The following is a 27,436-nucleotide window of genomic DNA, read 5'->3' on the forward strand; positions in this document are numbered from 1 at the left end:
ACAATCTGTTCTAAATTGGAACAGGGTCAGGGCATTCCTAATGGATATATGGATGTTGTTCCAGATTCTGGGTGTATTGTCGAAAAGGTCCATTGTATTTGTTGGAATTTTCCATTATGCAGGGTCATCCCCAATCTTTTTGCCTCCTGCCTCCTATTTTTTCTGACCTGTTGCTGTTGTCTTTGGAACTCGGAGCACTTTACCACTGCTAACCAGTGCTAAAGGTCATATGCTCTTCATGTAAATTGTACTGTTGATTGGTTTATCCATGATTGGCATATTTGATTTACTAGTAAGTCCCTAGTAAAGTGCATTAGAGGTGCCCAGGGCCTGTAAACCAAATGCTACTAGTGGGCCTGCAGCACTGGTTGTGCCACCCACGTTAGTATCCCTGTTATCATGTCTCAGACCTGCCACTGCAGTGTCTGTGTGTGCAGTTTTAAATTGCCAATCCGACTTGGCAAGTGTACCCACTTGCCAGGCCTAACCCTTCCCTTTTCGTACATGTAAGACACCCCTAAGGTAGGCCCTAGGTAGCCCCATGGCAGGGTGCCTTGTATATATATATATATATAGATATAGATGCAGATATATATATATATATAGAGAGAGATATATCATGAAGGAAAAGTGGGGGAATTCATGTTTTTCTAACTACTTGTGTGCTTTGGTCTCCAGGTAATCATGACGAAACATGAGATTCATCTCAGGCATTCAGTTGTTTTGTTACATGGTACAGATTGCATGACCTTAGATTTCCTGATGTTATTTGCAAGGGGCCTTTTGCTGGAGTGACCACTTGACCAGTGGTAAGTGGATACTGACTAGACTGTGCTGGTGGCATCTGCTTGACTCTAAGAGGCAGATTTGCCGAAAGTGGCGCTGCAGGGCACACCATAGCGCACCATGACACACCATGGCGCAGGGTGGGGGCAATAGTGTCATTTCATTTTTTATGACGTTATTGATGTACTCTGCAGGAGTAGTGCCAAAATATTGGTGATACTCCTGCAGAGTACATAGATGCCCTTTCTAAAGAATAGAAGCCCCCTTTTAATGCCTGCTCTTGAACAGGGGTTAAAAGTTCTGTAATTAATGGCGCAAGGAGATTCCTTGCACCATTTTACTGGCTCCCCTAATGGGGGAGCGTCCCCTTTGCATACATTATGTCTGGCATTATGCCTGGCACAGGAATAATGTAGCGCAAAGGGTTACAGAGTGGCTCAATACATGCATTGTGCCACTATGTAAATACGGCGTGGGGATTTTGACCTAGTTGGGCCACATTAACGGCAAAATAAATTACGGTAATGTGATGCAAGGTGGTGCTAGGAAAATGTCTAAATGTTGTTCCCTGTGTCCTTAGATGTGCCCAAGAGGAATTTCTCCAGAAAAGAAATGAAGAGCATGCTGTGAAATATTTTGACCACTAGAGAACCAGCACTAACCATCATAGGCTATTCACTCAATATACATTCTTAGTAGATATGGAAAATCAGGTTGGTCCCACTCAGGGTGAAAGAAGGCCAAAGAAGACTATCATGGTTAAGATATCCAGCTTTGGTATGACATCTGTGAGCTCTAAATCAAGAGACCTCCAATGTAGACATCATGACTGGCCAACAGTGCAAAAAGTATCTGGCCGATGAGAGGACGTTGTCAGGCACAAAATTGAAATTTTTCCACTCAGAGCTTTTTCCTGAAAAAGCAACAGACTCAACAGGACTTCATCCAATAGGTATTCAACATCAAAAGTACTTTGTTGGACACAGCCTTTCACCTTGGCCACTGGAGGAGTTCGACTTTTAGAAAAATGACAAAGGTTCTGATTGAGAATTTGGTGGACATGGTGCTCCATCACAAATGTGAGGGAGTAGCCTTTCCATCAAATTCTTGGCCCTGTTTCTTGTCAGGCAGAAAACCATCCACAATCCACCATCTACAGTTTGATGCCCTGCTGGCCATCAGTATAAGGTCACCAGACTGCTCTCCCTATTTAGGACAGGCAATTATATACTTTTTTTGTACATCTCTACAAAGGAAAACCTTGTTGATGGAACAGAAACATACTACTAATAAACCCCACACCCTGAAAAAAATTGCCACTGTGAGGGGGCTATCAGTTGTTTTTCAAAAACAAACTCCTGTGTTTGAAGTATGATTTTGTACAATAAGTGACAGAATTGTTGACTTATTAACTGAGTAGGATTCCAACACCCACCAACTAATAATCAATTTTCCTACACCAGCCTTTCCTAAAGCCCACATGAACAACTATACTGATTCACCATTAACTCAAGTTTAAATAGCATTCACTCTCCATCTGCCTTACCCCCATCATATTGAACAGTTAATCAGATCATGCATTTCATCCAGTCTACTAATTATTCCTGATTCTTTGGGAGAGTTTTGCTCCCTGAATGCCCAGCCAATGCCTTTCCTATTCGGTCTAGCTCCTTTGAACTTAGTCTCAAAAGACCAAGGCCCTCATTATGACCTTGGTGGTCAGGTAACTGCCACGCCTGCGAAGGCACTAGTACCGTTGCCAGGATGGCCATAATGACCGTCAACCACTGAAGGTAGACTGTTGACACTAGAGCGGTAGGGCACCGGCATATAGATACTTCCACCGGGTATTCCCTTTGCAGTGAGTGTGACTACAAGGGAAAACCCCACCCCCGGCATTACCCAGACCAGAGGCTAATCGCCCCTATTTCTTGGACCTACCCAAAAAATGAACCAACTGTTCAGGCAGGCCTTTAGACCTCCTTTATTTCACTCAGCGAGCACACCCATTAGCAGCAGTGCTCTGGGGATTCTAGACCCTGACGAATGCCCCTGACCTTCCAGCACATAGAGAGGGCAGATACATGTTGGTCATGATTATTTTTTAGACTCTAAGAGACATTAATCTCTATTGAGTTTTTCCCCCCCTGTTTTAACCTTGCCGACATGCACCTCTATTAAAGGTAATCAATTGAAATAGGTGACATGTATGGTCATTTTATTCTAACCCTATCTGGATCCCTGATATGTATCCAGTAAGATTAATTTCAGCACTCCTTCTTGTTCTTTTAACGAAGAGGTTGAGTCTGCCAAGGTGGTATCATCTTACCTGGGTGGGGCTAGGTGGTCAAATGATGAAGCATGACACTATTATGTGTGTGAGACTACCTAGTCCGTAAAGGAACTCCCCCTTGTTTAACACAGCCACCTGTTTAGAGACACTCTTTACACATTTCCCTTAGCACGAATCCCCACCTAGCCGGTACTAATAACTGAGGGTACACTGATCTAGTTCCACCCTCAACTTCAACTACCCCACACCTTCAGTGGTTGACGGATATGTAGAATTTTCTCGGGAGTATGTGTGGGATAGTATCACTCCCATAACTCTCTCTTTGTGTTTCATATCCATAATGACCTCCAAATAATGACATGGCGGTGATCCCTCTCATAGACAGTCAATGTACCTCACCAACCGCCAGCGCAGTACGACTACTAAACACAGCAGTAGCCACCTACAGGCAGGCAGAAGACAAGGATCCTCCGACATATTATGGCATAGCACAACACCAGGATTTCCGGGGTGGTACCAATGCCACCAAAAGCCTGGCGGAAACACATCACATAAAAGGAGACACTTACCTCCAGGGACACAGAGGAGTCCACGGCCGTTATGGAACCTGAACTGCAAGTCTTCCCAATGCTGTACCATACCATGGCCGTCCTGGAGCACCAACGCCGACTAATATGATGACAGTGAGTACAGCCGCCTACCACACAAAGAAGGGAGAGATGGAGGAGAGAGTGACACACACACAACACACACCATACACACACACACCACATACCCAGAACCAGCTGCAGAGTAAATCAACAGTAAAAGGACCCAGGAGCAAAGAAAGCCAGGACACATACCTCTGTTCCAACTACTGTAATCCTGTTGGATACAAAGCCCAAATCCAAAAACGTACACAACTGCATATTTACAAGCAGGCCCAAAGGCCATTTCAAAGTCTCTAATGTCCACAGGACAAAGTCCAAGCCCCAACTTGACTCCAGAAAACATCGGTACTCCACTGTTCAGGGGCATCATGTTGGAAATGGGATGGCACCTCAGGGGGTGGGGGGTGGGGAGGGCTTCTCATTGGGAGGGGGCTCCTTGGCCACTGGATCTGGAGGGGTTTCCTTGCCCACTGTTTCTGGAGGAGGCACCTTGCCCACTGGTTCTAGAGGGGGTGCCTTGCTCACTGGTTGTGGAGGGGGCTCCTTGCCAACTGGTTCTGGAAGGGGCTCCTTGGCCTTAGTTTTGGGAGGAGGCCCCTTGGCCTTAGTTTTGGAAGGGGCCTCCTTGGCCTTAGTGTTTTGGGAGGGGCCTCCTTGGCCTTAGTTTTGGGAGGGGTCTCCTTGGCCTTTGTCTTGGGAGGGGTCTCCTTGGCCATTGTTTTGGGACGAGTCCCCTTGGCCTTTGTTTTTGGGAGGGGTCTCCTTCGACTTTAGTATTGGAGGCGGCTCCATGGTTTTGGTTGTTTGCTTGGAATGGGACGGCACTTTAGCCCTCCGTTTTTGGGGCGGAGGAGTGTCCTTGGGGTGGGGGTCGGCATCGCACTCATGTGACCCTTAGTGGCAGCTGGAGACTTAGGGGTAGAACAGTGTGAGACTGGGTGCTTGAGGTACTGGGCTGGCAGGTGGGACCTTCCTCTTACAGGCAGGATGGGGGTAGGTAGAGGGAAAGGTCAAAGACGGAAAGAGAAAAGTTTCTTAGGACCAATGGGGCAGAATGTGGGAGGAGGGATAGGAGTGGAGGTAGAGGGAGTGGTTGTTGGAGGAGGTGTGCTGGATTTGGGTGCAGGTGCATGGACAGTGTACGTGTGTGAGGTGGATGGCTGTTGGGCGTCTGAGTGCCAGCGTTTGTGTGTCTTTGGAGGGGGCAGACAGGGCGGAGGAGGTTAAACAGGATGTGTGTATGTATGTTATGGTGGTATCTGCAAGTGAGGTGGGTGTGCTGCATGAAGTGGTGATGATGCCGGTGGTGACTGTGCATGTGGTGTGTAGGATGCATGTCTGACGGTCTGCTGTTGTTGTGACTGTGGGAAAGGCTGTGCAGGTGCCAGGTGCCAGGTTCAGGCACTGTTGATGCAGAGCATGGAGGTGTGAGTGTGGACGGGACTGTGAGGGAGGAGGAGGTGGAGACAGTGGAGGCAGTGGATGATGTTGTCATGGAGAGGATGACATAAGGAGAGAAGGGGGGATAGAAAAGGTGCATAGGGTCAATCACAGCACCAACAGCACAGATGGCAAGCACATCACTGTCACACACTGAGACTGAGAATGGGCAGAATGAACCACACTGGCATACCACTGGCATACCATTGGCTCAGTACCACAGCAGGTAAGAGCCAAACACTGCCATCTGCACACCAATGGAGACCAACTAAGCCCTGTCTGCCATGGAAAACCAGCTACCCAGCTATCAAAAACATGCATTTCACCCAATTAACCCAAGCTGGCCCATGCAGCAATGTCTAAACTGGCATATTGGGGCATCCACTGACTAGTACCCTGCACCAAATTCCATGCCAGACAACAGAGATGGTTGTCAAACACACTGTACTCACCCCCTGGTGGCTGCTGTGATGCCCTCAAGCACCCATCAATATGGGTAGTATGGCTAGCATGTGGGCCATCAGGGAGGTCAGGTTTCAATTGCCACCCCTCCCTCACTGGTAGGCCGTCCCCAGCTGGGCCTCCGCGTTCTTCCAGGCCCAGTGTCTCAGGTCCTCCCACATTTCCTGCAGTGGGGCCTCCACCTGCTATAGACCCCCAGGGTCCACAAGTCCTCGGCAATGGCACACCACAACCCCTTCTTCTGATGGGCGCTGACCTGCAGTAGAAACACAAACAGTGGGACACCATTAACCAGACAATCCAGCCTCTCACACATCTACAAACTGCATTTGCCCCTCATCAGGCACATACATGACCCGTATCTCTGCATTAACCCTGCCACCAGCCATACCCCCCAAATGCCACACTGTCAGCACACACACACATCTCCATGCAGCCATGTTGCATGCAACGTACCCATGGTGCACTCAGCTGTTGTTCTGGAGGCCATTACAAGTGCCCATACAGGGATAGAACCCCATCCATGAGCTTCTCCAACTACTCAGACATGAAGGCTGGGGCCCTTTACCCTGTTGCACAGGCCATGGCAGGTTCCAAACACAGGTCACAGCAGCACACGCAGTGGAGATGTTGTTCTGTGGATAGTCAGGAATCTAGTGAAGTGGTAGAAAGAAAATGGCGGTCACATCCACAGCAGTGAACACCGTCACTACCGGCGTTGATCATCATTGTCTTCCATACTCCTTAGAGGGCCATGTTAGCCAATGAGGAATTGTACGGTGGTGACGCTAATGCCGGCTGAGTGAGGTCACTTCCACCTGCAATAATATAAGGGAAGCTAGTGATGCAGAATATGTCACAGACATGTAGCATAATACACCACTTACATCCCCACAGGTGCCCTAGCCAATCTCAGCAGTGAGGAGGTGCCACTGCTACCCAGTCCCCCACCAGAAGATGCCCCCAGTGATGACAGCAACTCTGGAGCTCTGGATCTGGATGAACTCCCTGGCTCATCAGGGACCAGTTGTCAGACAGCTACCCCAGCCCACACCCAGTCCACTACAGAGCCTCCCTCCTCAGAATCCAACACCACAGAAGCCACCCAACATCCTCAGACCTCTGTCGCCAGGACACGTCAATCAGTAGTGTTCCCACCTGTACAGGTACCCCAGCCCACACTTCACAGACAACACAATGAGGGTCCTGGGGTCAGCGGGAGTGGGCACACCCTTCAGGGGACACAGGCACAGGGTGCAAGGGATGGTAGGAGGACAGCAGTGTGCCAGGCCCAGAGAACCGACTGCCCAGGAGGCACTCACTAATGTCGTGGGGCTTACCAACAATCCCAGGACAAGGCGGGTCAGGTGACAAACATCATGTTGGAGAACCAGAAGCTGCAGGGGGAACAACACCAGGAGATCAAGCAAGAATTGCAGGCCCTGAACACCACCATGGTCTCCATTGCAGGGTTGCTGGATGACATGGTGTTAGAAATGGGGTTTTTGGTTGGCAGTCAGGTTACCCCCTGTCCAAGCAAAAGCCCTCACTCTAGTCAGGGTAAGTCACACACAATACAAGATTATCCTGTGCCCACCCTCTGGTAGCTTGGCACAAGCAGTCAGGCTTAACTTAGAAGGCAATGTGTAAAGCATTTGTGCAATAAATCATACAATACCATAATATAACACCACAAAAATACACCACACAGTGTTTAGGAAAATATATAATATTTATCTGGGTATTTGCAGGTCAAAACGATCAAAGATGCAAAATGAATTTGTAAAGATATCACTAAAAAGTGATATAAAGTGTCTTAAGTCTTTAAAAAGCAAACAAAGTCTCTTTCAAGCACAAAGTACCTGGTCTCTGGTGGAAAATCTCCGCAGAGGGCCGCAGAAGAGGAGATGTGTGGAAAAATGGTGTGTGTGTCGGTTACGCCCCTTCACACACGGACTTGCGTTGTTATTTTTCACGTGGGGAGACGTGCGTCGTTCTGCGGGAGGAAAACATGGTGTGTGCGTCGGTTGCGCCCCTTCGCACACGGACTTGCGTCGTTATTTTTCACTCGGGGGAAGACGTGCGTCGTTTTCCGGCACGCTGACCGTCTCCATCTATGGTTCGCGGGGATTACAAGATGTCCCGGGTCTGTGCGTGGATTCTCCTGCTTGTTTTCCGGCTGCGCATCGTTCCGCGGGGCTGTGCGTCGAAATTTCGCTCTCACAGCAGACGTCGCGTCGATTTCTCCTTGGAAGTCGGGCGGCGTTGTCCTTGCGAGGCCGTGCGTCGAAGTCCCGGTCGTCCCGAAGACGTCAATCAGCGTCAGTGTGCAGCGTTTTTATCGCCGCGGAACAAGCTGTGCGTCGAAAATTTCGGTGCATGAAGCATCCAAGTGAAAGAGAGAAGTCTTTTTGGTCCTGAGACTTCAGGGAACAGGAGGCAAGCTCTATCCAAGCCCTTGGAGAGCACTTTCACAGCCAGGCAAGAGTTCAGCAAGGCAGCAGGCCAACAGCAAGGCAGCAGTCCTTTGTAGAAAAGCAGACAGGTGAGTCCTTTGAGCAGCCAGGCAGTTCTTCTTGGCAGGATGTAGTTTCTGGTTCAGGTTTCTTCTCCAGCAAGTGTCTCCTGAGGTAGGGCAGAGGCCCTGTTTTATACTAAGTTGTGCCTTTGAAGTGGGGGTGACTTCAAAGAGTGTCTAAGAAATGCACCAACCACCCTTTCAGTTCAATCCTGTCTGCCAGAGTCCCAGTAGGGGGTGTGGAAGTCCTTTGTGTGAGGGCAGGCCCTCCACCCTCCCAGCCCAGGAAGACCCATTCAAAATGCAGATGTATGCAAGTGAGGCTGAGTACCCTGTGTTTGGGGTGTGTCTGAGTGAATGCACAAGGAGCTGTCAACTAAACCTAGTCAGACGTGGATTGAAGGGCACGGAAAGATTTAAGTGCAAAGAAATGCTCACTTTCTAAAAGTGGCATTTCTAGAATAGTAATATTAAATCCGACTTCACCAGTCAGCAGGATTTTGTATTACCATTCTGGCCATACTAAATATGACCTTCCTGCTCCTTTCAGATCAGCAGCTGCCACTTCAACAATGTATGAGGGCAGCCCCAATGTTAGCCTATGAAGGGAGCAGGCCTCACAGTAGTGTAAAAACAAATTTAGGCGTTTTACACTACCAGGACATATAACTACACATGTACATGTCCTGCCTTTTACCCACACAGCACCCTGCTCTAGGGGTTACCTAGGGCACACATTAGGGGTGACTTATATGTAGAAAAAGGGGAGTTCTAGGCTTGGCAAGTACTTTTAAATGCCAAGTCGAAGTGGCAGTGAAACTGCACACACAGGCCTTGCAATGGCAGGCCTGAGACAAGGTTAAGGGGCTACTGAAGTGGGTGGCACAACCAGTGCTGCAGGCCCACTAGTAGCATTTAATCTACATGCCCTAGGCACATGTAGTGCACTCTACTAGGGACTTACAAGTAAATTAAATCATGGATAAACCAATCAGTGGTACAATTTACACAGAGAGCATATGCACTTTAGCACTGGTTAGCAGTGGTAAATTGCCCAGAGGTCAAAAGCCAACAACAACAGGTCAGAAAAAATAGGAGGAAGGAGGCAAACATTTTGGGGATGACCCTGTCAAAAAGCCAGGTACAACACATGGTCACTATCATGTGGGACTACAGAGCACACCAGCGGGCCCCTTCCACTAGCCAGTGTACTGACCAGCCCTCCACATCGGCTGCAGATAGTGGACAGGAGGCCCTGCCTCAGAACCCACAGGTTACTAGCACCCCTCCCCTGCAGAAGGCGAACCACCCTGCAAACGGTGCCTGTAACCCAGACAGACACCAGAGACAGTTGCCAAGACCGAGACCACTGCCAGGAAATGAGAACATCTTGAATGTCCCCGTTGTGTTCCACTGTGTCCACTTTAAGTGCCATTACTCCCCTTCTTATGGCCCCTTGTACACTGGACCGGTGCTACAAGCAGACTGGCCCACTACACTGGACTATTCCCAACCATCACCACGCTCTCTTGCACTTTGCATTGTATACACATTTTCAATAAACACCCTTGGACACAATTTGAGTAATAGTGATTTATCTGAAGGGAATATACAATGTATTGAACTGCATGATCCTGTGTAAATGTCCAGTAATATGTTGATCCATCCTACAAATTATCTCAGCAGTCTGCACACATCACAGCATTACACTGTTGTAACCACAGCAACATCTGCAATAAGGAATGGCATAGGTGACAGTCAAGTGGGATGCAAAGGTAATGACTAGAATTATGCTACAACCACACAGCACAACACTGAATTGGAGAAATGTTTAGGTCAATGTCTAGTTCAATGTTTAGCCTTACCTGAGAGTCATTGGAAGTACTGTTGAATCATATGTGTCCTGTTGTCCACATCCTTCTCCTCTTCCTCCTTCTAACTGTCCTCAGTGTCCACTGCTGCCACTGCTGCATTGCCCCCCTTCTCCTGCAGAGAGGGCACATGGGGTCTGAGGGCCAAGTTGTGCAACATGCAGCACACAACAACAATCCTGCAGGCCTTCTCATGGGGGTAGCATAGGGATCCACCTGTCAGATGGGGGCACCTGAACCTGGCCTTCAGGAGACCGAAGGTCCTTTCAAAAATCCTCCTGGTATGCCCATGAGCATCACTGTACCTATTCTCAGACCCTGTTCTCACATTCCTAACAGGGGTCAGGACCCAGGAGAGATTTGGGTGGCTGGAATCACCTGCAAGAAGTGAACAACACAGATTAGCCCTGCACAATAGCATGGGGTATGACTCCTGAAGGCATAAACTGACATACAATGGTTGGGGACTCCAGGGTAGCCAAGTCCACAAGGGTTCTGTACACAGGTGCTTGGCTCCTTCTCCTATTCCTCCACACTGGTTGGTACGAAGAGAGTGACAAAAGGAACCATGAACACACTACATCAGTGTACACAGAGCGTGCTTGTATATTGGACACTGGAATTGTCTAAGTGAGTACATTCGACTACAATGACACACTTATTAATCTGTACATGTGTACCAGCATTAGAAAATGGCAACCGCCTGTCCTGTATGCAGGGACCAGGCACCTTCCCCCGTAGGTTGCTCCACCTCTTCCTTATGTTGTCCCTTGTGCGTGGATGTAGTCCCACTGCATTCACCCTGTCCACGATCCTCCGCCATAGCTATATCTTCCTGGCAATGGATATCTGTTGTACCTGGGCTCCAAACAGCCGTGGCTCTTCCTTGACTATTTCCTCAACCTTGACCCCCACTCCTCATCGGTAAAATGGGGGTGTCTTTGTGGGAATATGGGTATTGGGTGGTGTGTGTGTATGTTGTGCAGAGGGTGATGTGGTGGGGTGTGTGGTGTGTGGTGCGTGTCAGATGAATTGGTCGTTGTGATATGTGTGTGCAGTTCTCTTTTGGTTTGGCGTTGTAAAGTGTAGCTGTCTTCTTGTGTTAGCAACGGATTGTGGGTGATGTGGATGTGTGTTTTATAGTGCTGTTGGTGGGTGTGTGAGATGTGTGTATTTGTGTCAGGTGTGGGTTTTTTGTTCTTGCCAAAGTTGTCTTGTTTTGTATTTGGGTGGCCATTTCTCCCACAGCGGTGTTCACCGCCAATGGTTTACCGCCGTTGAATGTCCACTGTGATGATTCGTGGGTCATTATTTGGAGGGCGTAGTATTGGTGGCATAACGGTATGGGTGGTACTACCAACAGTTTATCATGTACAGTGGGTCTGGCGGATTTGTCATTGTGGCTGTTTTCTGTCGGTTTTGTATGTGTCATAATCTGGTGGACGGATGTCCACCTCCACGGCTGTATGCTGGTGGCAGTCAGCGTGGCGGTATTCTGTATTTATCGCCCAGGTCATAATGAGGGCTCAAATTCCCACAATGCACCATTAGAATAATATATGGTAAATAAGGACCCCTCCATTGGCTAATCACCGATACCCAGACCTACCTTGATTTGGTCAGAGGTAAAAAGGACTTTGCCTTGGAGAGGACTACCTTTAGCAATGACCCTGCTTAATCACCTCTGATAAACTCTCATACACTGATTCAATCATACTTCTAAATGAGTTACTTGCGTACAGATTCAGCTCAACGATTGAAACCATTTAGGATTTCATGTCATTCCCTCTCACCACAGACAACTAAACATCATGTTGATTTGAAATAACTGAACTCATCAATTCTTGTCCTATGTTAAAGTGGGACTAGGGCATGGATTTTCTGTACAAAACATATTTACATCCACTAAGCCTCTTATTCACAAAATCACAGACTTTACAACTGCAAAGTGGCTTATCTCAACCTACATAAGTTACTTTGTGATTCAAATTTTTCAAAGTTGACTTTGGGACATTTTTATGTGAAAGTGGCTCAGTGCAGGAGGAAAGGGCTGGAATGCATGATATTTAAGGCATACAGCACATTCCTGGCTTTCCCCCTGTGCTGGTGCACAGTGGGCTGCCTGGTTTACACGCAGGCACCCTTGCACCATGGTGCAGGTGTGCCTGCCTTGCATGCAGGCTTGATTTTCTGCAGGAAGGGAAAGCTTCCTGCACAAAAACAATCCTGGGAGGCATATTCTTCTTTCTATGAGGGTCATTCTAACCCTGGCGGCCGGTGGCCGCCAGGGCCACCGACCACGGGAGCACCGCCGACAGGCTGGCGGTGCTCCAATGAGCATTCTGACCGCGGCGGTTCAGCCGCGGTCAGAAGCGGAAAGTCAGCGGTCTCCCGCTGACTTTCCGCTGCTCATTGGAATCCTCCATGGCTGCGGAGCGCGCTCCGCAGCCATGAGGATTCTGACCCCCCCACCGCCATCCAGTTCATGGCGGGAAAGCCGCCATGAACAGGATGGCGGTAGGGGGGGTCGCGGGGCCCCTGGGGGCCCCTGCCGTGCCCATGCCAATGGCATGGGCACGGCAGGGGCCCCCGTAAGAGGGCCCCAAAATGTATTTCACTGTCTGCTTTGCAGACAGTGAAATACGCGACGGGTGCAGTAGCACCCGTCGCACCTTCCCACTCCGCCGGCTCGATTACGAGCCGGCATCCTCGTGGGAAGGTCGTTTTCCCCTGGGCTGGCGGGCGGTTTAACTGGAACCGCCCGCCAGCCCAGGGGAAAACTCGTAATACCCGCCGCGGTCTTTTGACCGCGGCGCGGTAATTTGGAGGGCGGGATCCTGGCGGGCGGCCTCCGCCGCCCGCCAGGGTCATAATGAGGCCCTATGTGTACTACAAAATGTAGCACACATAGAAAGTGGCTAACATTTTATATCCATTGAACCGAACAACAGTCATGTATAGTTTTCATGCACGTCTTAACCCATGTTCTAGGCGAGATATATCTTTGAGAAAATAACATCAAAAAAGTTAACAAATATAGAAAAAAACAGAGATCGTCAATATTCAATGTGTACATGTGAGGTAAACGATTTTCTAAGCAGACTGTTTGCATTATTGTGTCTCAGTTTGTGGATGTCTCCGTGTCCTTATGACAAATGTGATGGATTTTATTTATAAAGAACTGCAAACTGTGGTTCAATTATGTTTTTAAATGACTTTATCATTCAATTTAAGCTGTGTAATCATACCCCAAATATGGGTGATTTGCTCTTTAAATATTCGCATTGAAATTAAAGTGCATGAGCTGTATTTTTGTGTAATATTTTGAATTAATGCTACATCAATGCCACTATTGTTCTCTTTTTTTCTGATCAAATTTTGAATAACTTTGATGTCATTTTTCTGTAGTATGTTGAGCTACGGTTTAACAAGGTAGTGCGCTATGCTGCAACAGCAGTCTACATAGTTCAAACGGTAAGAGATATTCCCAACATTAACCTTGAACATCCTAGAAATATGGATAGAGATATGTATTATTAAAATAATGGAATGATGTTTTCTTTGATATTGTTGTCTTGCCACATCAAATTTGTTATTTATGAAATTCTTTTAATTTAAATAGTACACGTATGATAGCAAATGGAATATTTTTTGGCAGCAAGCCAAAATGAATTGAGAATGATTGAAAATCCGAAATCAGAGGCACACTATAAACCATTTAGTTCACCTAACTATAGTTAATTTGATAAATAACTCCCAAATTCTGATTGACAGACTTTGGAATATTGGATTTGCCTCATTTACAATTGTATGTTTGTAAGTGTATTGTGGATGTTTATTGGGTCATCATCCGGATAAAGCCTAGCATATGTTTAAAATTGTGGGTGATATAAATTGGGTTACTGGATGAGGGGGGTGAAACCCTACTCAAGTCTTCAAGCAGCTGCTTATCCCTCTGGTAGATTGGCACAAAGACGTCAGGCTTAACTTTGAGGCAATGCAGCATTTCAAACAGTAATAACGTGATAACACAACCATTATAACAATAGAACAAAGTATAATAAATGATTGGAGACCAAAGCAGAAATCCGATCAGTAGAACTAGAGATATGCATTTTAAGACTTAAAAAAAGAAATAGTTCCCAAAAGTCCAACGTGGCTATCTTGTCATGCCGGACCAGGGCAAAGGGCCAGATGTAGCAAGGGTTTTGCGACTCGCAAACGGGGAAAAACACCGTTTGCGAGTCGCAAAAGCCTCACCGGAATCGGATCCGACTCGCAAAATGCATTTCCGACTCACTAATAGGAAGGGATGTTCCCTTCCTATTTGCAACTCGCAATGCTATGCATTTTCATTTGCGATCACGAAAGCGGTCGCAAATGAAAGCGCAGTTACCATCCACTTGAAGTGGATGGTAACCCAGGCACAAACGGAAAGGGGGGCCCCTTCCCCTTTGTGTCTGGACAAAAAACTAGTTTTTCAGAGCAGACAGTGGTCCAATGGACCACTACCTGCCCTGAAAAATACCGAAACTAAAGGTTTCGGTTATTTTTTCAAAGTGCAGCTCGTTAACGGGTTGCACTTTGAAAAAAAAAAAACTGCTTTATTAAAAAGCAGTCACGGACATGGTGGTCTGCTGTCTCCAGCAGGCCACCATTACCGTGAGTGCCCCTACTCGCAATGGGGTCGCAAATTGCGACCCACCTCATTAATATTAATGAGGTGGGTCTTTGCGACCCCATTGCAAGTTGCAGAAGGTGTCTGAGACACCTTTCTGCATTCCAAATTGCAAGTTGCAATTTGCGAGTCGCAGGGACTCGCAAATTGAAAGTCGCAATTTGGAATCTTCCTACATCTGGCCCTTAGTCACAAGTTCAAGCTAACCATGATGGGGTGTGGGCCAGATACACTGGCCAAGCAGGTTCTGCTGAAAAAAGTACTTTAAATTCTGGCTTGCAGAGCTTTGGGAGATCCAACATCATGGATGTGTCATGCAGCAATAGTTCAGCAATGGTTCAGAGGAAGCTGTGGTGCTATGATGCAGAGTCCTGCATTGCTGTCAAGTATACTATTGATGAGGGCCTTGTGATGTGAAGTCCAGCATTGAGAATGCCTCATACAGTGGTGGTTCTGAGTAAGCCGTGGTGCTGCAATGCGGAGGCCTGAGTCGTTGTTGAGAATGCTATTGATGAGGGACTTGCCTCTGGCCAGGATGCATTGTTCTGCAGCAGTTCTGATGCAGGTGCGAGATGCGTCACAGCTGGGTTGGGTGAACCTTCTGTAATAGTGCTCACCTTTAGGCCCGCTTTCAAGGGTCCAGGACTGGGGTATCACCACTTGTGGGCAAGACTCACAACAAGTAGAGTCCATTTGCTGGGTTCAAGATAGATGGCGCTTTTTATGTTCATAAGGCTCTAATCAGAAGGTCCTGGTGTCAAGCTGCAGGCCCAGTCTTTTCCCTCAGCTGCAGGGCAGCAGGGCAGCATGGCAGAAGAGTGGCAGTCCTTTTACAGAGCAGCAAACAATCCTTCTGAGTCTTCCACGGGTCCCGAGGTGTACTGAAGAGATGGGTTGGATATCCCAATATTTATACCTGGTGCCAGCTATGAATGAGGAGACGGTTCTGGAGGTTTCACCCCCAGAGGTGTTTGGAATTTCCCAACTCCCCACCCTGGTTCCTGCTTATATGAGGTCACAAAAGACCAGTATCAAACCCTTTGTGAGTGTGGCCAGGCATGCCTTTGTGATGTACAAGGTGACAGCTACTCCCCGTCATTATGTCAGATGTGGCCAATCCTGCCAAAACCTATTGCCATTTATCTCAATGTCTGGGAGCAATACACAAAGACCAACTGCCAGCTATACCTGATCACATGACCCAAGATACAGGCTGCAGTCACCAAATGGTTGGACAAGAAAATGCCAACTTTCTGAAACTGACATTATTATAATTGTGACCTAAGTTCCTTACCAGATCCACAAAGACAAACTATATACACAACTGCCAATTGTATTCACCTAGGATCTTGTACCTACTATCTTGATTGAAAAAATACAGATGGAAAACTAGCGTCCCATGGCTGTGTCCAAAAGAGTTGACATGTTTCAGCCCTGAAAATGCCCTATAGTGGGGTCTATTGCTTTCCTCAGGACTGGTATCCTAAACTAGAGTGACAGAGCTTTAAGACCCACAATTGTTTCCTGGTTTTTGTTTGACCCATGTCCCAGTTCCTATGTTTTTATTTTTGTGTGTATTATGTCTGGGTCATTATGAATATGCTTTCATTTGATTTCATTTATATGTTATATGTCTTTTCAGGACCATAGCACTAAATAAGAGCAATACATATGCTGTTACCAGGATTAAGGAACTTGTACTGTATGATTATGACATATTATGGGGAAAAATATGACTCCCGAAAACCCCAGACCCCACTATAGGGTCTTTTCAAGGCTGAAACATGTCAACCCTTTTGGATATTAAACATAGAAAAGAGCCTTACATGTCCTATTTATTTTAATCATCCCCTAACCACCCCTCCAATAATGTGTAAAACGACCTCGGCAGGTGACCAGGATTTTTACTCTATATATGGATCCCTTTCGCCATTTTCTTGGATTATCCCTGTGCATCCCCTGTATTACGAGGGCCTACCCACCACTAGTAGATTCTCTGGAGAGTAAGGGATGGCCTACGATGAAGCATGATACCCATGGGAGTTTTATAGATATCCTCTAGGTCCCGCACACAGAAATTGGGAATTTGAAATAATCCTGGACTAGGCATTTACCCACATATTAAGATGAGGAGCTCGCACATATGGGAACCTATAGAAGGGGCATGTCTGTTCTTTGTGTATCATTATATTGAAAGGGGAAGTGCAAATGTCTACACCTGTAATTACTCTCTCTTTCTCCTAACCCTCCTTTGAAAAGGACATTGTGTGATGCTGAATGAAGATACTGACCTGTTTTGACTGGCCAGAATTCAGCGTGATTATAAGAAAATGCTTCATTATACTGTATATGATCAAGCCCGTTTTGTTTTCACTCTAGGCACTGGGATTCTGCTAATCTGGCCTCACTACATTTGCTCTGACCCCTAAAACATGCTGAAATTGGCTCTACATGTAATTGTCTTACTTACCTTACCTGTAAGACCCTAGTATATGACACAGCAGGGCCAGTAAGTTAAATTTCACCAGTGGACCAAAGTACATATTATGGCCCCACTTAATTGACAATGAAAAATATGATTGCTGGCCTGCCATCGGTGATCTGAGAGTGCTGGCTTAAAGTGCAAATTTGACCTATCAATATAACACCTCTTGACAGGCCTAAACCTTCCTTGTCACCACTTAGTAAGCTGTAATGCTCAGCCATGCAGGGTGCAAAGTATTTAAAAATAGGACATGTAAAATTTTAATGAAATCAACAGCTATTTTACCTGTAGCTGTGTTAAATGTTCCATGGGAAAACATTGGGGCTTAATATTAAAAGTGAAATATGTTCTCTCTTCCTAGGTACAAGATTCAAAAGTTCATTCTTAGATTTCTTCAAATATTTATTACAAATCCAATGCGTTGGTAAAGTCAGATTTCTGCTGATTGTTTTAGTACTTTCAAAATGCCATGGTAAAGTTGAATTTGTACTAAGGGGCTCATTCTGAGTGTGGCGGTCTATAGACACCACACTCGCAGTGGCGGTCAGAAACACCCCCAATGCGGCGGTCCGACTGCCACATTAAAACCTTAACAATTGGACTGACAGGGAACTGCCAGCATTGCCAGGATCTTGGATCTTGGTAGTCTGGAGGTGGCTGAGATCCTAGTCTGCCAAGGCAACACTGCAAGCAGTTCTGCCCTGTGGATTACAACCTCATTCTCTACCATCCTTTTCATGGCTGTAACACTGACATGAAAAGGTTGGCAGAGAACAGATGCAGGGGTCACAGGGGGCCCTGCACTTGACATGGGCAGTGCACTGCTCCTCCTGCCCAGCACCATTGCAATGTTCACTGTCTGATTTGCAGACAGTGAACATTGAGAAGGTGCTGGTGTACCCTGTTGGCTACAGCATTACCACTGGCTCGATTGCAAGCTGGTGACAAGGCTGTAGTCTATTTCTGGCTAGGCTGGTGAGCGGAAAACGAGGTTTCCGCCCACCCACCTAGCAGAAAACTCTTAATAGGGCTGGCGGGGAGATAGCCTGTGTGGCGGCAACCTCCCCTTCAGAAGTTCGACAGATGGTAAAAACCATTTTCAAACTCATAATGATCACCTACATGTTTGAGTACTTTGAGCACCCAACTGTCATCCAGGAGCTTAATACCTCCTTGAAGAGTTGTGAAATTGCTCCCAGAACTGAGACAAAAGGCCTTGGGTGTGGGGAGGTGTTATGTTCCTTTGACAGACTGACCATCTTGCGAGTGCTCAAGAACTTGATTATCATCACAGGTGCCCTCTTTGTCACAGGCAGATGAGGCTGATACCTGGGCCTGCTCCTCTTTTTGCCCTTCCAGCCATTCAGGCACCAACCCCAGTGTCAGGGGAGCTGCCCCCAGAACAAGCTTTGAGTGTCCACAGAGGAAAGGGTTCTCACATCCCTGGCTTTACCTTTAGGGTGGGCACTGAAGCTCTGCACAAGAGAAGAACAATTCTGCCTTGTTGGTTTTAGGTAGAGGGGGACACTATGAGATGGTTTTGCAGTAGGACACAAAGTAACCACGGAAAAGTGGGGCGGGTTACCCCCGGAGACCTTTTCTCTGTTGGTTCGGGAGGTAATAGAAGTCCCTCCCATCCACAGGCCAGTGCCAAGAATAAATGTTGTACTCTCTTCAGAACACTACCGGCCTGTGGCAGTCAGATAAAGGACTGACTTTGCTGTTGACACCTATGAAGAGAACTCTAAGGGCTGGACCTGCTTCCACCTAGACCCAGGACGAAGAATAGACTCCAAGGGTGAGATAGGTATTTGGACACAAAAGCTGCATGAAGCCCACTTTCCTGAAAGAGGCTTGCTTACCAGATTCAACCAGATCTGCCCTGGACTCTGCTGGTAGCTTCTTTTGGGGTGAGTCGGGACCCCGATGTGCTGTTTCTGAGGTGTTGGAATCCTTTTCCTGTTCCGGAGCTAGTCTTACCAAGCTGAGGATTTTACCTTTGTGAACATTTTCTAAAAGTAAAAGTAACTTTTAAAGCAGGACCAATCTGGTCTATGTTTCTGAACCACAATCTATCACATAAGCGTAACCAGCTGCATGAGCTTGGCACTTTGTGCTTTTTGAGGCTATTTTTATGTAAGTTTTGAATCCCCATATTATATTTTTGTCGTATTTATGTCATTTTGTTCCTGAAAATATTCTCTATGTTTATGAGTTGGATGGGATTTTATTGGGTTGTGCTTTCAACTTTTTAAATATTTGCACTTCTAAATGCTTTACACATTTTCTTTAGTTAAATCTGTCTGCTCTTTGTCATAGTTACCAGAGGTTACAACAGGTTTAAGTAGACTCTTCACTGGACTGAATAAGAATAGTGATGCTGTTACTTGCAGTAGACTACCATCCACCCCAAATAATAATCAACTTCGTAACACAGGTATTACCATCTGTTTGAATTAACATTCATATTTTCCTCCTACTCTGAGCAGGTGACAAATGTCAGCAGGAGGCTGCTGAGGGGAAAGAGGAGGATCAAGGGAGAAGAGCACATTGTTGTGCAGAGAGGAGCATTACATTCTTCCTCAATGCCTAACAAAGGGGTTGAGTGGGACTGCTTGTCCCACACACAATTATTTCCAGACGTATTTCCTGACTGGAAAAGTCAGGTTTATTGTCCCTCTACCCAATAATTCTGGGTGCAGGGAATACCCCTCTCATGATTGAGCAGTGCAACATTTCACATGGTAAATCCACAGCACTCAGCTTTTAATCAGGGCTTTGCTGTGCAAATGACATGAGCTAAGACTATTGAGGAAGTGTATAGGCAAAGGACATTTTTTTCAAATATACTCAGCAGCTTTTAAAGGCACCTTAAAACTGCACATTGACTCTGGATGTTTGTTGTGAGGATATCATGCCAACGAACAACATTCTCATGCTAGTTTCACTTTTTGATAGAGGCCAATAAACAGGGATCACATGGCAACATTCTTAAAAGGTTACTAACAAGTTCACTGCAGAAAGCAATAAAAGAGATCAAGGATGATAAAAATTCAAGAGATCATAAAACAAAGCAATGGTGTTTAACTATAGCATTGTTGGAAGATCGTTGGGGTATAGCTGTGTCTCTTTTGACGTAGGTACATTAATACCAAAGCAAAGGAGCTCCCTCTCATATTGAGCAATTAAAGACATTGTGTTATATATGGAATACAGTACCCCTTGCAGTACATTATTTGGACATTGCACGTCACCAAGGAGTTCCATGACTATACAGAGAAGCAAGCCAAAGGACGAGTTCCTTATTACGGTTATGGCTCTCTGAGAAGACTTGCAATATCCTTATTGTGTACGGCACAACATACTTTATTCACTATATTAAATGGTCACGCCATTGCTGTAGGAAGTTAGGTTATTAGTTGAGAGGAATAGAAGCCCCACTCAAATCATAAAAACAATCCCTGTTAGGGTGAACCTCAAAAGTCACCAAATAAATATATTCCTAATCCACTGGTAGTTTAGAAGCAATGCATATTCCATTTATGCAGCACTCAACCAGCAATAAAGTGGCCACATAACACAAGAAAAAGCCCAAACCAATTTAGAAAGATAGTGTACATTGTTATAAATATAGCAATTAGACCAACATGACATCCATTCAGTAGAATTGGAAATATGCTTTTTTTAAATTTATGGTGAAAATAGCACCAAACAAACTCAAAGCGCCACTCACAGTTATCTGTTTAGGCTGACTTCAATGGAGCGCGGATCAGATACAGGGACCAGGTGTCCCATAGAAGAGTTACCTTCTAAAGTCTGTTTGGAGACTCAGTCATCGCTGGAGGTTCACATTGGCGGTCGACGTGGGCTGTCGCTGTTGGTGTAAAGTGCAGGTCTTCCTGAAGTTTTGCATTTGGTGTTCATCATGGATATTTGCTGTTGGTGCAAAGTGCAGGTCCTGCTGGAGCTTCGCATTGGTGGTCCTCCCAAGTGGTCGTTTCTGAGCATGAAGGGGTCACCTTGTGATTACGAGGAGCCCAAAACTTCTGTATCTTCACTCTTAGCCCAGGAGAAGTATACTCTGATGCCAGCCAAGGGCCCAGGACTTCAGGGGCATATCTTGAGGGTTAGGACTCATTCCAGCAGAGGCCAGAAGTAGGGTTCAGGCAGGTCTAAACAGGTCTAGTTGGTGCTGGTCAGTTGGACAGTTACAAAGAGGATTCTGAAAGCTTGTTGTGTCTTTGTAGCTCAAGCCGCTGTCATCTAATTTATGTTTGGAGTCACTTCTGGGGAGCCTGTATTCAAGATAAGCAGGTCCAATCTTTCTTCTTCAGACAGCAGGGCAGTCCTTCATCTGAACTGTCCATTGGCTATGTTCTAATGAGAGGATCTCAAGGTGTCACTTTTTTACCTGGTGAAAGCTTTTATGTAGGCCAGTTCACTGGCCTACCCCTACAATTGCTTCTGGTCAGTTCTTTCCCTTCTTCTGGTCCTGCATCCAAACTGTCTAAAGTGCCAAAGGCAAGGGCAGGCATAGTGTCAGGTTCCCTTGTGTGTGCTGCAGGCACGGTCCTTTGAAGTGCAATTAGTGCAGGGCACAACCCCTCCCCAGCCATCACGTCAGGAAGGCACCCCCTCCTCACAACTAGGCCTTTTTTTTGTCTGAAAAGAATACACAACCCACAGTAGGAGAACCGTTGGCAGTCATGTGATCAGAACACTGGCAAAAAACGCACAGTTGATTAGGATAGAAATATGCCAACTTTCTAAAAGTGTCATTTTATCAAAATGGTAACCTAAAATCTGACGTTATCACTAAAGAGTTCATTTGCGATGAAACCACATTTCTATATCTGTTGTCAAACTGGCATTGTCAGCTTTTAGGTGCAATAAGGTACTCTATAGGAGAGACAGCCTTAAAGCTGTGAAAAACAACTTAAACAATGTTTTACTGTCAAGTATAGGCAGTGGGTTACCACTGATGGGCAAAGAGTGGAGGCTCTGCGTGACACAGGAGCCAGTATGACTACTGTCAAGGGTCAGCTGGTGTCAGCAGGGCAAATCATTCCTAATACATTCCACCAGGTCATAGTCGCTGACAATCATAAGAGTCACCTACTGGTGGCTCTGGTTGGCTTTGAGTGTGGGGGGGTGGGGGATCTCTGGTACTCTAGAAGTAGCCGTGAGTCCTACCATGCCTGTAGGTTGTATGTTAGGCAATGATCTTGAGCATCCTGCCTGGAAGGAGGTAGAGCTCAGATCCCACCTGGAGATGTTAGGTTTGCCTGAGTGAGTCTGCATGACCACAAGGTTAATGACTGGCCAGGAATGGAGCCAAGGGCGTCTGGAGCCTGAAACAATGGCCCAGACAGCTGCACAGAGGAATGGCAAGGGATGCAGGGAATCAGTCCCAGATATTCCCACAGAGGTGGATGAGGTCCCAGAAGAGGAGGCCCCTGAGTCAACTGGGGAGGATGTTGTCGACCTGGGTAACCTGCCTGTACTTGCTGGCTGGCAAGTAGAGGGTGGGCCAACCAGGGAGGAATTTTGCAAAGCTCAGAAGGAGTATCTCTACTTGAACCCACATTTTCTAGGTTTATTTTGCCAGGTTGCAATGGCAGTTTGAAACTGCACTGCAGGGTGCAGTGGTGGCCTGAGACATGATTTGCAGTGCTATTTTAGTGGCTGACACAGTGAGTGCTGCATTCCACTGGTAGCATTTAATTTACAGGTTCTGATTACAGCCAGTACCACACACTACGTGTGTATATGTAAATTAAAAAGGCCAATTTTATCATGTTAAAAGGAGAGAGCACATGCACTTTGCTACTAGTTACCAAGAGGAAAGTGCACAGGGTCCTAATGTCAACGTAAGCGAGTTTAAATGAGGAAGGAAAAGTACTGGAGGAATAACATGCCAAGGATATCAGGTCTAACAATCACATATCCCACAAGCCACCGTTGGTGCATAAATCTTTCATATGAATGAGAGACCCTGGGAGTGCAAAATATGCTGTCATAAATATTTCCTTTCTGTTTGTCACTGTACAGCCTGAAATACATAGTAGTAACAACTCAGGCCTTGAGATCTTGGAAATCCAAGGATGTTTGCTTTCCAAGCAGCACACAACATTATACCACTCATAATGCCCTCCTATTGTTAAACACACTTTAATCACAGCTAGAAATATGTAGCAAAAGAAAAGAAAGCATTGTTCAATTTTCATTCTTTAAGCAGCTGCTTTAATTATGCTCCATTACTTGACATTCCATTCCCCTCAGCTGCTGGCTCTGTCAGCAGCATTATGAAGTCAGAGCTCTTCTGTAATAAGTTAATTTAGTTGAGTGTCTAACTGATTTCTTCACAATAGGTGACAAAGTTTGTCACTGATATAACAGAGCTCTTCTGTAATAAGTTAATTTAGTTGAGTGTCTAACTGATTTCTTTACAATAGGTGACAAGGTTTGTCACTGATATAAGTGATATATTACATGACCACACTATTAGCATTTTCCCAAACCACTTAAATCCTTGGTGGGTAATCTCTTTAATATAAAAGAGAGACTATAGGCCTCATTACAAGTTTGGTGGTCTTGACCGCCAAACTTGCAGTGGCGGTTGGACCGCCGCACTGCTGGTGGTCTGACCGCCAGAAGATGATCCCAAGCTCTGTGGGATTTATAAACTAGAGAGGAAAATAAAAATACTATAGCACCTTGGACTAGCAAGCTATGTTGTGGTTACCTGTTCTGCTGGAATTAATTACTTAATGGAATTAACTGCTCTAAATATGTCATCAGTTGTATATATTGAAGCACTGTTATTATCTGAAAGTACTGGAAGCTGCAGGTCTTCAGCTTCCTAGCCTGGACAGGTCATTGTGAAAAATTGGGGGACAATAAGCAGAAGAGGGCCGAGCCAGGGAGTAATGATCTAGTAAACGCTTTTGCCATACAGGATACCGTAGAATTAGAACACTTCACACAATCTACAGCTGCCACTCTATCCACATTTTTGATACAGCAGGGAGAGGATTTGGAGCTTGTGGGGTATTTCTGCTGTCCAGCATGGCTGCCAGGGCCCTACATCACAGGCATGTGAACAAGGAAGATGAGAGTACTTAAAGGCAGCCCACAACCAGTACAGTTTTTAGTTAGACTCAATGACAGTGGAAGTGAAAATACTCGTTCATTTGATGCTAGCTGATCTGGAGCTAGCTAAACGGACTTTGGCAGATATCAAACTAGAGGAGACTGATACTCGATTAAGCCCCAAGGAAGAGCTGCAATGACTAACTGGGCTTTGTTTGAAAAAATCCAAGCTGAGATTATCATCATTAGAGGAAAAAGCTGACCAAACTGAAAATCTAAGGAGAAATAAAAAGAATTGTAATGAGAGCCCTTTACCCCAGCATGCAGAAGAGGATAAAATGAACAAACCCGCATTCAAGAACCTCACATAGGATAGAGGCAGGGGGCATACTATGTGTGTTGCCCTCCCTGGCATAAAAAATGGCTTAACAATGGCACATTAAAAGTAGGTAATAATAACAACTCTGGTGAGAATACAGTCAAGGTGGCACAGAACCATAGAGGTGAAGTGGCAAGGGTGGATAAAGCCTTAGTACTGAATACAATACATGGCTTGGAGGAAGAGGCTGGAGGTGTTGATGTGAGATCTGCTGCTACAAATGTTGCCACAAGTATGAAAGGGACTCTATGGTCAGAAAATGATGATACCTCAGATTTGCAAATCAGATCCTGTTACATCACAACAAATATCCCCACTCAGAGTCTTAAAACTTTGGCCTCAAAGAAGGACTCACAAGGGAGGGGGGCTCACTCTTAGGCATGTTCCACAGAATGGTCAAGCAATTAAGGCATCTAGCTCTGTACTGACTGATCAATGGTTAGATACGCTAAGGGCCCATGGATGCTCTGTATTGTAGGCACAAACAAGTGAAGAAGTGAGCAGCCTGGATACATGGTCCATTGAGGTGGAAGATGAGGTAGCGCAGGAGTGGGAAGATGTCAATTACCGTGAGGAGGAAGCCAGTCAATCAATATCTATTACAGCATCAACTAATGTGCAGAAGGATTTGCTTCCACTAATACTTAAAGCCACCCTGGAGACCACTCAGGGTCAGCAGGCAATGGCTACTAAAGTTCGAAGTATAAGGGCCAAACTGGAAGTGATTGGTGAAAAAATAGAATTTCAGAGTTGCTGGGAACAGTTAGATGGGGAAGTAATAAAAATGTAAAGCAAGGTTTGGTGAGATGACGACTCCTATTACCAAACTGCAATGAACAAATGAAGATTCAGAAAATAAGTAAGGTCATGGTAACCTGTAGTTTGTTGGGGTACCAGAGGATGTAGAATTTTGGTCTTTCTTTTTGGACAATCTGAGAACACTGATATGATAATTACAATAGTACATCATGTGCCTTTTCAGTGGAGTTAAAATAAAATTCATCCATACACCATGGTAGCCTGTTTCTCAGCGTATCCAATGAAGGAAAGGATTCTTGCAATAGCATGAAACAAACATAATGTTCAGACGGGGGCCTGGTATACATATTCTAGATTTCAGGACAAGTCTTTTGAGACTGCACAATGGGTTTGAATTGTCAGTTTTTTAATTCCTGAAAAAGGATCATTGGGTGAAGCACAAATTATCCAAATGGCTAGGATTAAGATTTAGCGTAAGAGGAAGATTGTGGTGCTGTAGCCAACAGAAGTTGTGCTGCAAAAAACATGGGAGCCCGTAAATAAACAGGGACCATAGGTAAGGTATCTCTAAAGGAACAATGAGATGAACGCAATAATCATAAAGTTGCATTGAAATCTACGAAACAGGTGAATAAATTGTTTCAAAATGGTATTTGCATTTATTAAATAGACAAATAATGTGGGAAACCAAAAAAATTCAGAGAGAGAGAGGACAGGAGATTAGGAGGGGAAGACACAAGAAAAAAAAGATTGTTGAACTGAATCATATTAACATAAAACAAATGAAAACACCCAGTGAGGTGGGGTGGCAGTGTGTGTGGATGATGGCAACCAACGCAATGTAGGAGGCCAATACAAATGTATCCTCAGTTGCCACAAAGTAGAGGATAATGATATGAAAGTGACCAAAAAAGCATGCAGCATAGACAAGGGATCCCCTGCGAAACCATATAATCTGGATGGCATAGAGAATAGTGAAACATGCTGGTGCAAAATAGGGGACTAATTACCCCAAGGCACAAAGAAATGTGGGAGTCCTTAACCTTGAACGCCCGTTATTTTCGTTCTGTAGAGGCAAGAATATTAAAGATCATTTAGTACCAGCCCCCTTACCCTTCAAAACCACCAATCCCTCACTCATACAACTGTGGGGACTTCCCCCAGTGCCAGTCCAAGATGTATGAACATAACAGGATTAAGATGAACTTAAATCTTCCAACTGTAATACTGCAAATGTCATATATGCTATATTTTGCCCTTGTGAGAAAGTCTACATTTGTCAAACCACACAAAAGATCCATATTCACATCTGCTAGCATAGACGTGGAATTTGATGTAAAGTGTCCAATTCACCGCTGGTGGAGCACTTTTTGGAAAAGGGACATACAGAAAATTATCTCCGGTGGCAAGTGGTAGAAGTCATCAAATCCCCAGACAGAGGAGGCGACATCTCCTCCTTACTCAATAAGGAGGAGTTGGAATGGATCTTGCGTACCAACAGTCTGTACACTGTATTGAATAAGATGGAAGACTGGACAACACTTGTATGATGAGCTTCTTACCATGGAATACTTTTTTATCTTTGCATGGGAGGCCTTGGTAGAGCCCTCATGGACACTCTCCTATGAATATGTTTTGTCCTTTCTGAATATACTTTACATATGCCCTCTGTATATATAATATATATGATATGTTTGTCAGTTTTATGTGATTATCAGTACTTATTCTTGATCTGCTCCCCCTCTTTTTCCACCATGTCTTATTTTCATTAATACTTTCTTTTCTTCAACCTCTTTGGAATTACCTTCTTCTCCCTGCCTTATGTGTCATTGGATATGGTTCTCGGCCAACACCCGTCCTAACTCTCTATCCTCCTTGGCTGGTTAGAGCTCATCCTCTTTCTTTCCCCCTAATTACTTTCCATTACCGCATGGGCAGCTTTGCGACCCTAAGCTGGCTGACACATAATTCAATTATTTTCCTTGCTCCTCCATAGATGTGTCATGCAATATGATTGTGACCC

The 27,436-nt window shown here is 45.6% G+C and overlaps 1 protein-coding gene across 1 annotated transcript in view; it reads left to right on the top strand.

The window, feature by feature from the left end:
• Positions 1–27,436, top strand: part of SLC5A12 (solute carrier family 5 member 12) — a 254,456-nt gene that overhangs the window by 12,701 nt on the left and 214,319 nt on the right. The window contains exon 2 of the mRNA XM_069221239.1: positions 13,429–13,494. Within this exon, the coding sequence (XP_069077340.1) occupies positions 13,429–13,494 (66 nt within the window). The remainder of the gene's footprint in view (positions 1–13,428; positions 13,495–27,436) is intronic.

This window comes from Pleurodeles waltl, chromosome 3_1, assembly GCF_031143425.1.
Source record: "Pleurodeles waltl isolate 20211129_DDA chromosome 3_1, aPleWal1.hap1.20221129, whole genome shotgun sequence".
NCBI lineage: Eukaryota > Metazoa > Chordata > Amphibia > Caudata > Salamandridae > Pleurodeles > Pleurodeles waltl.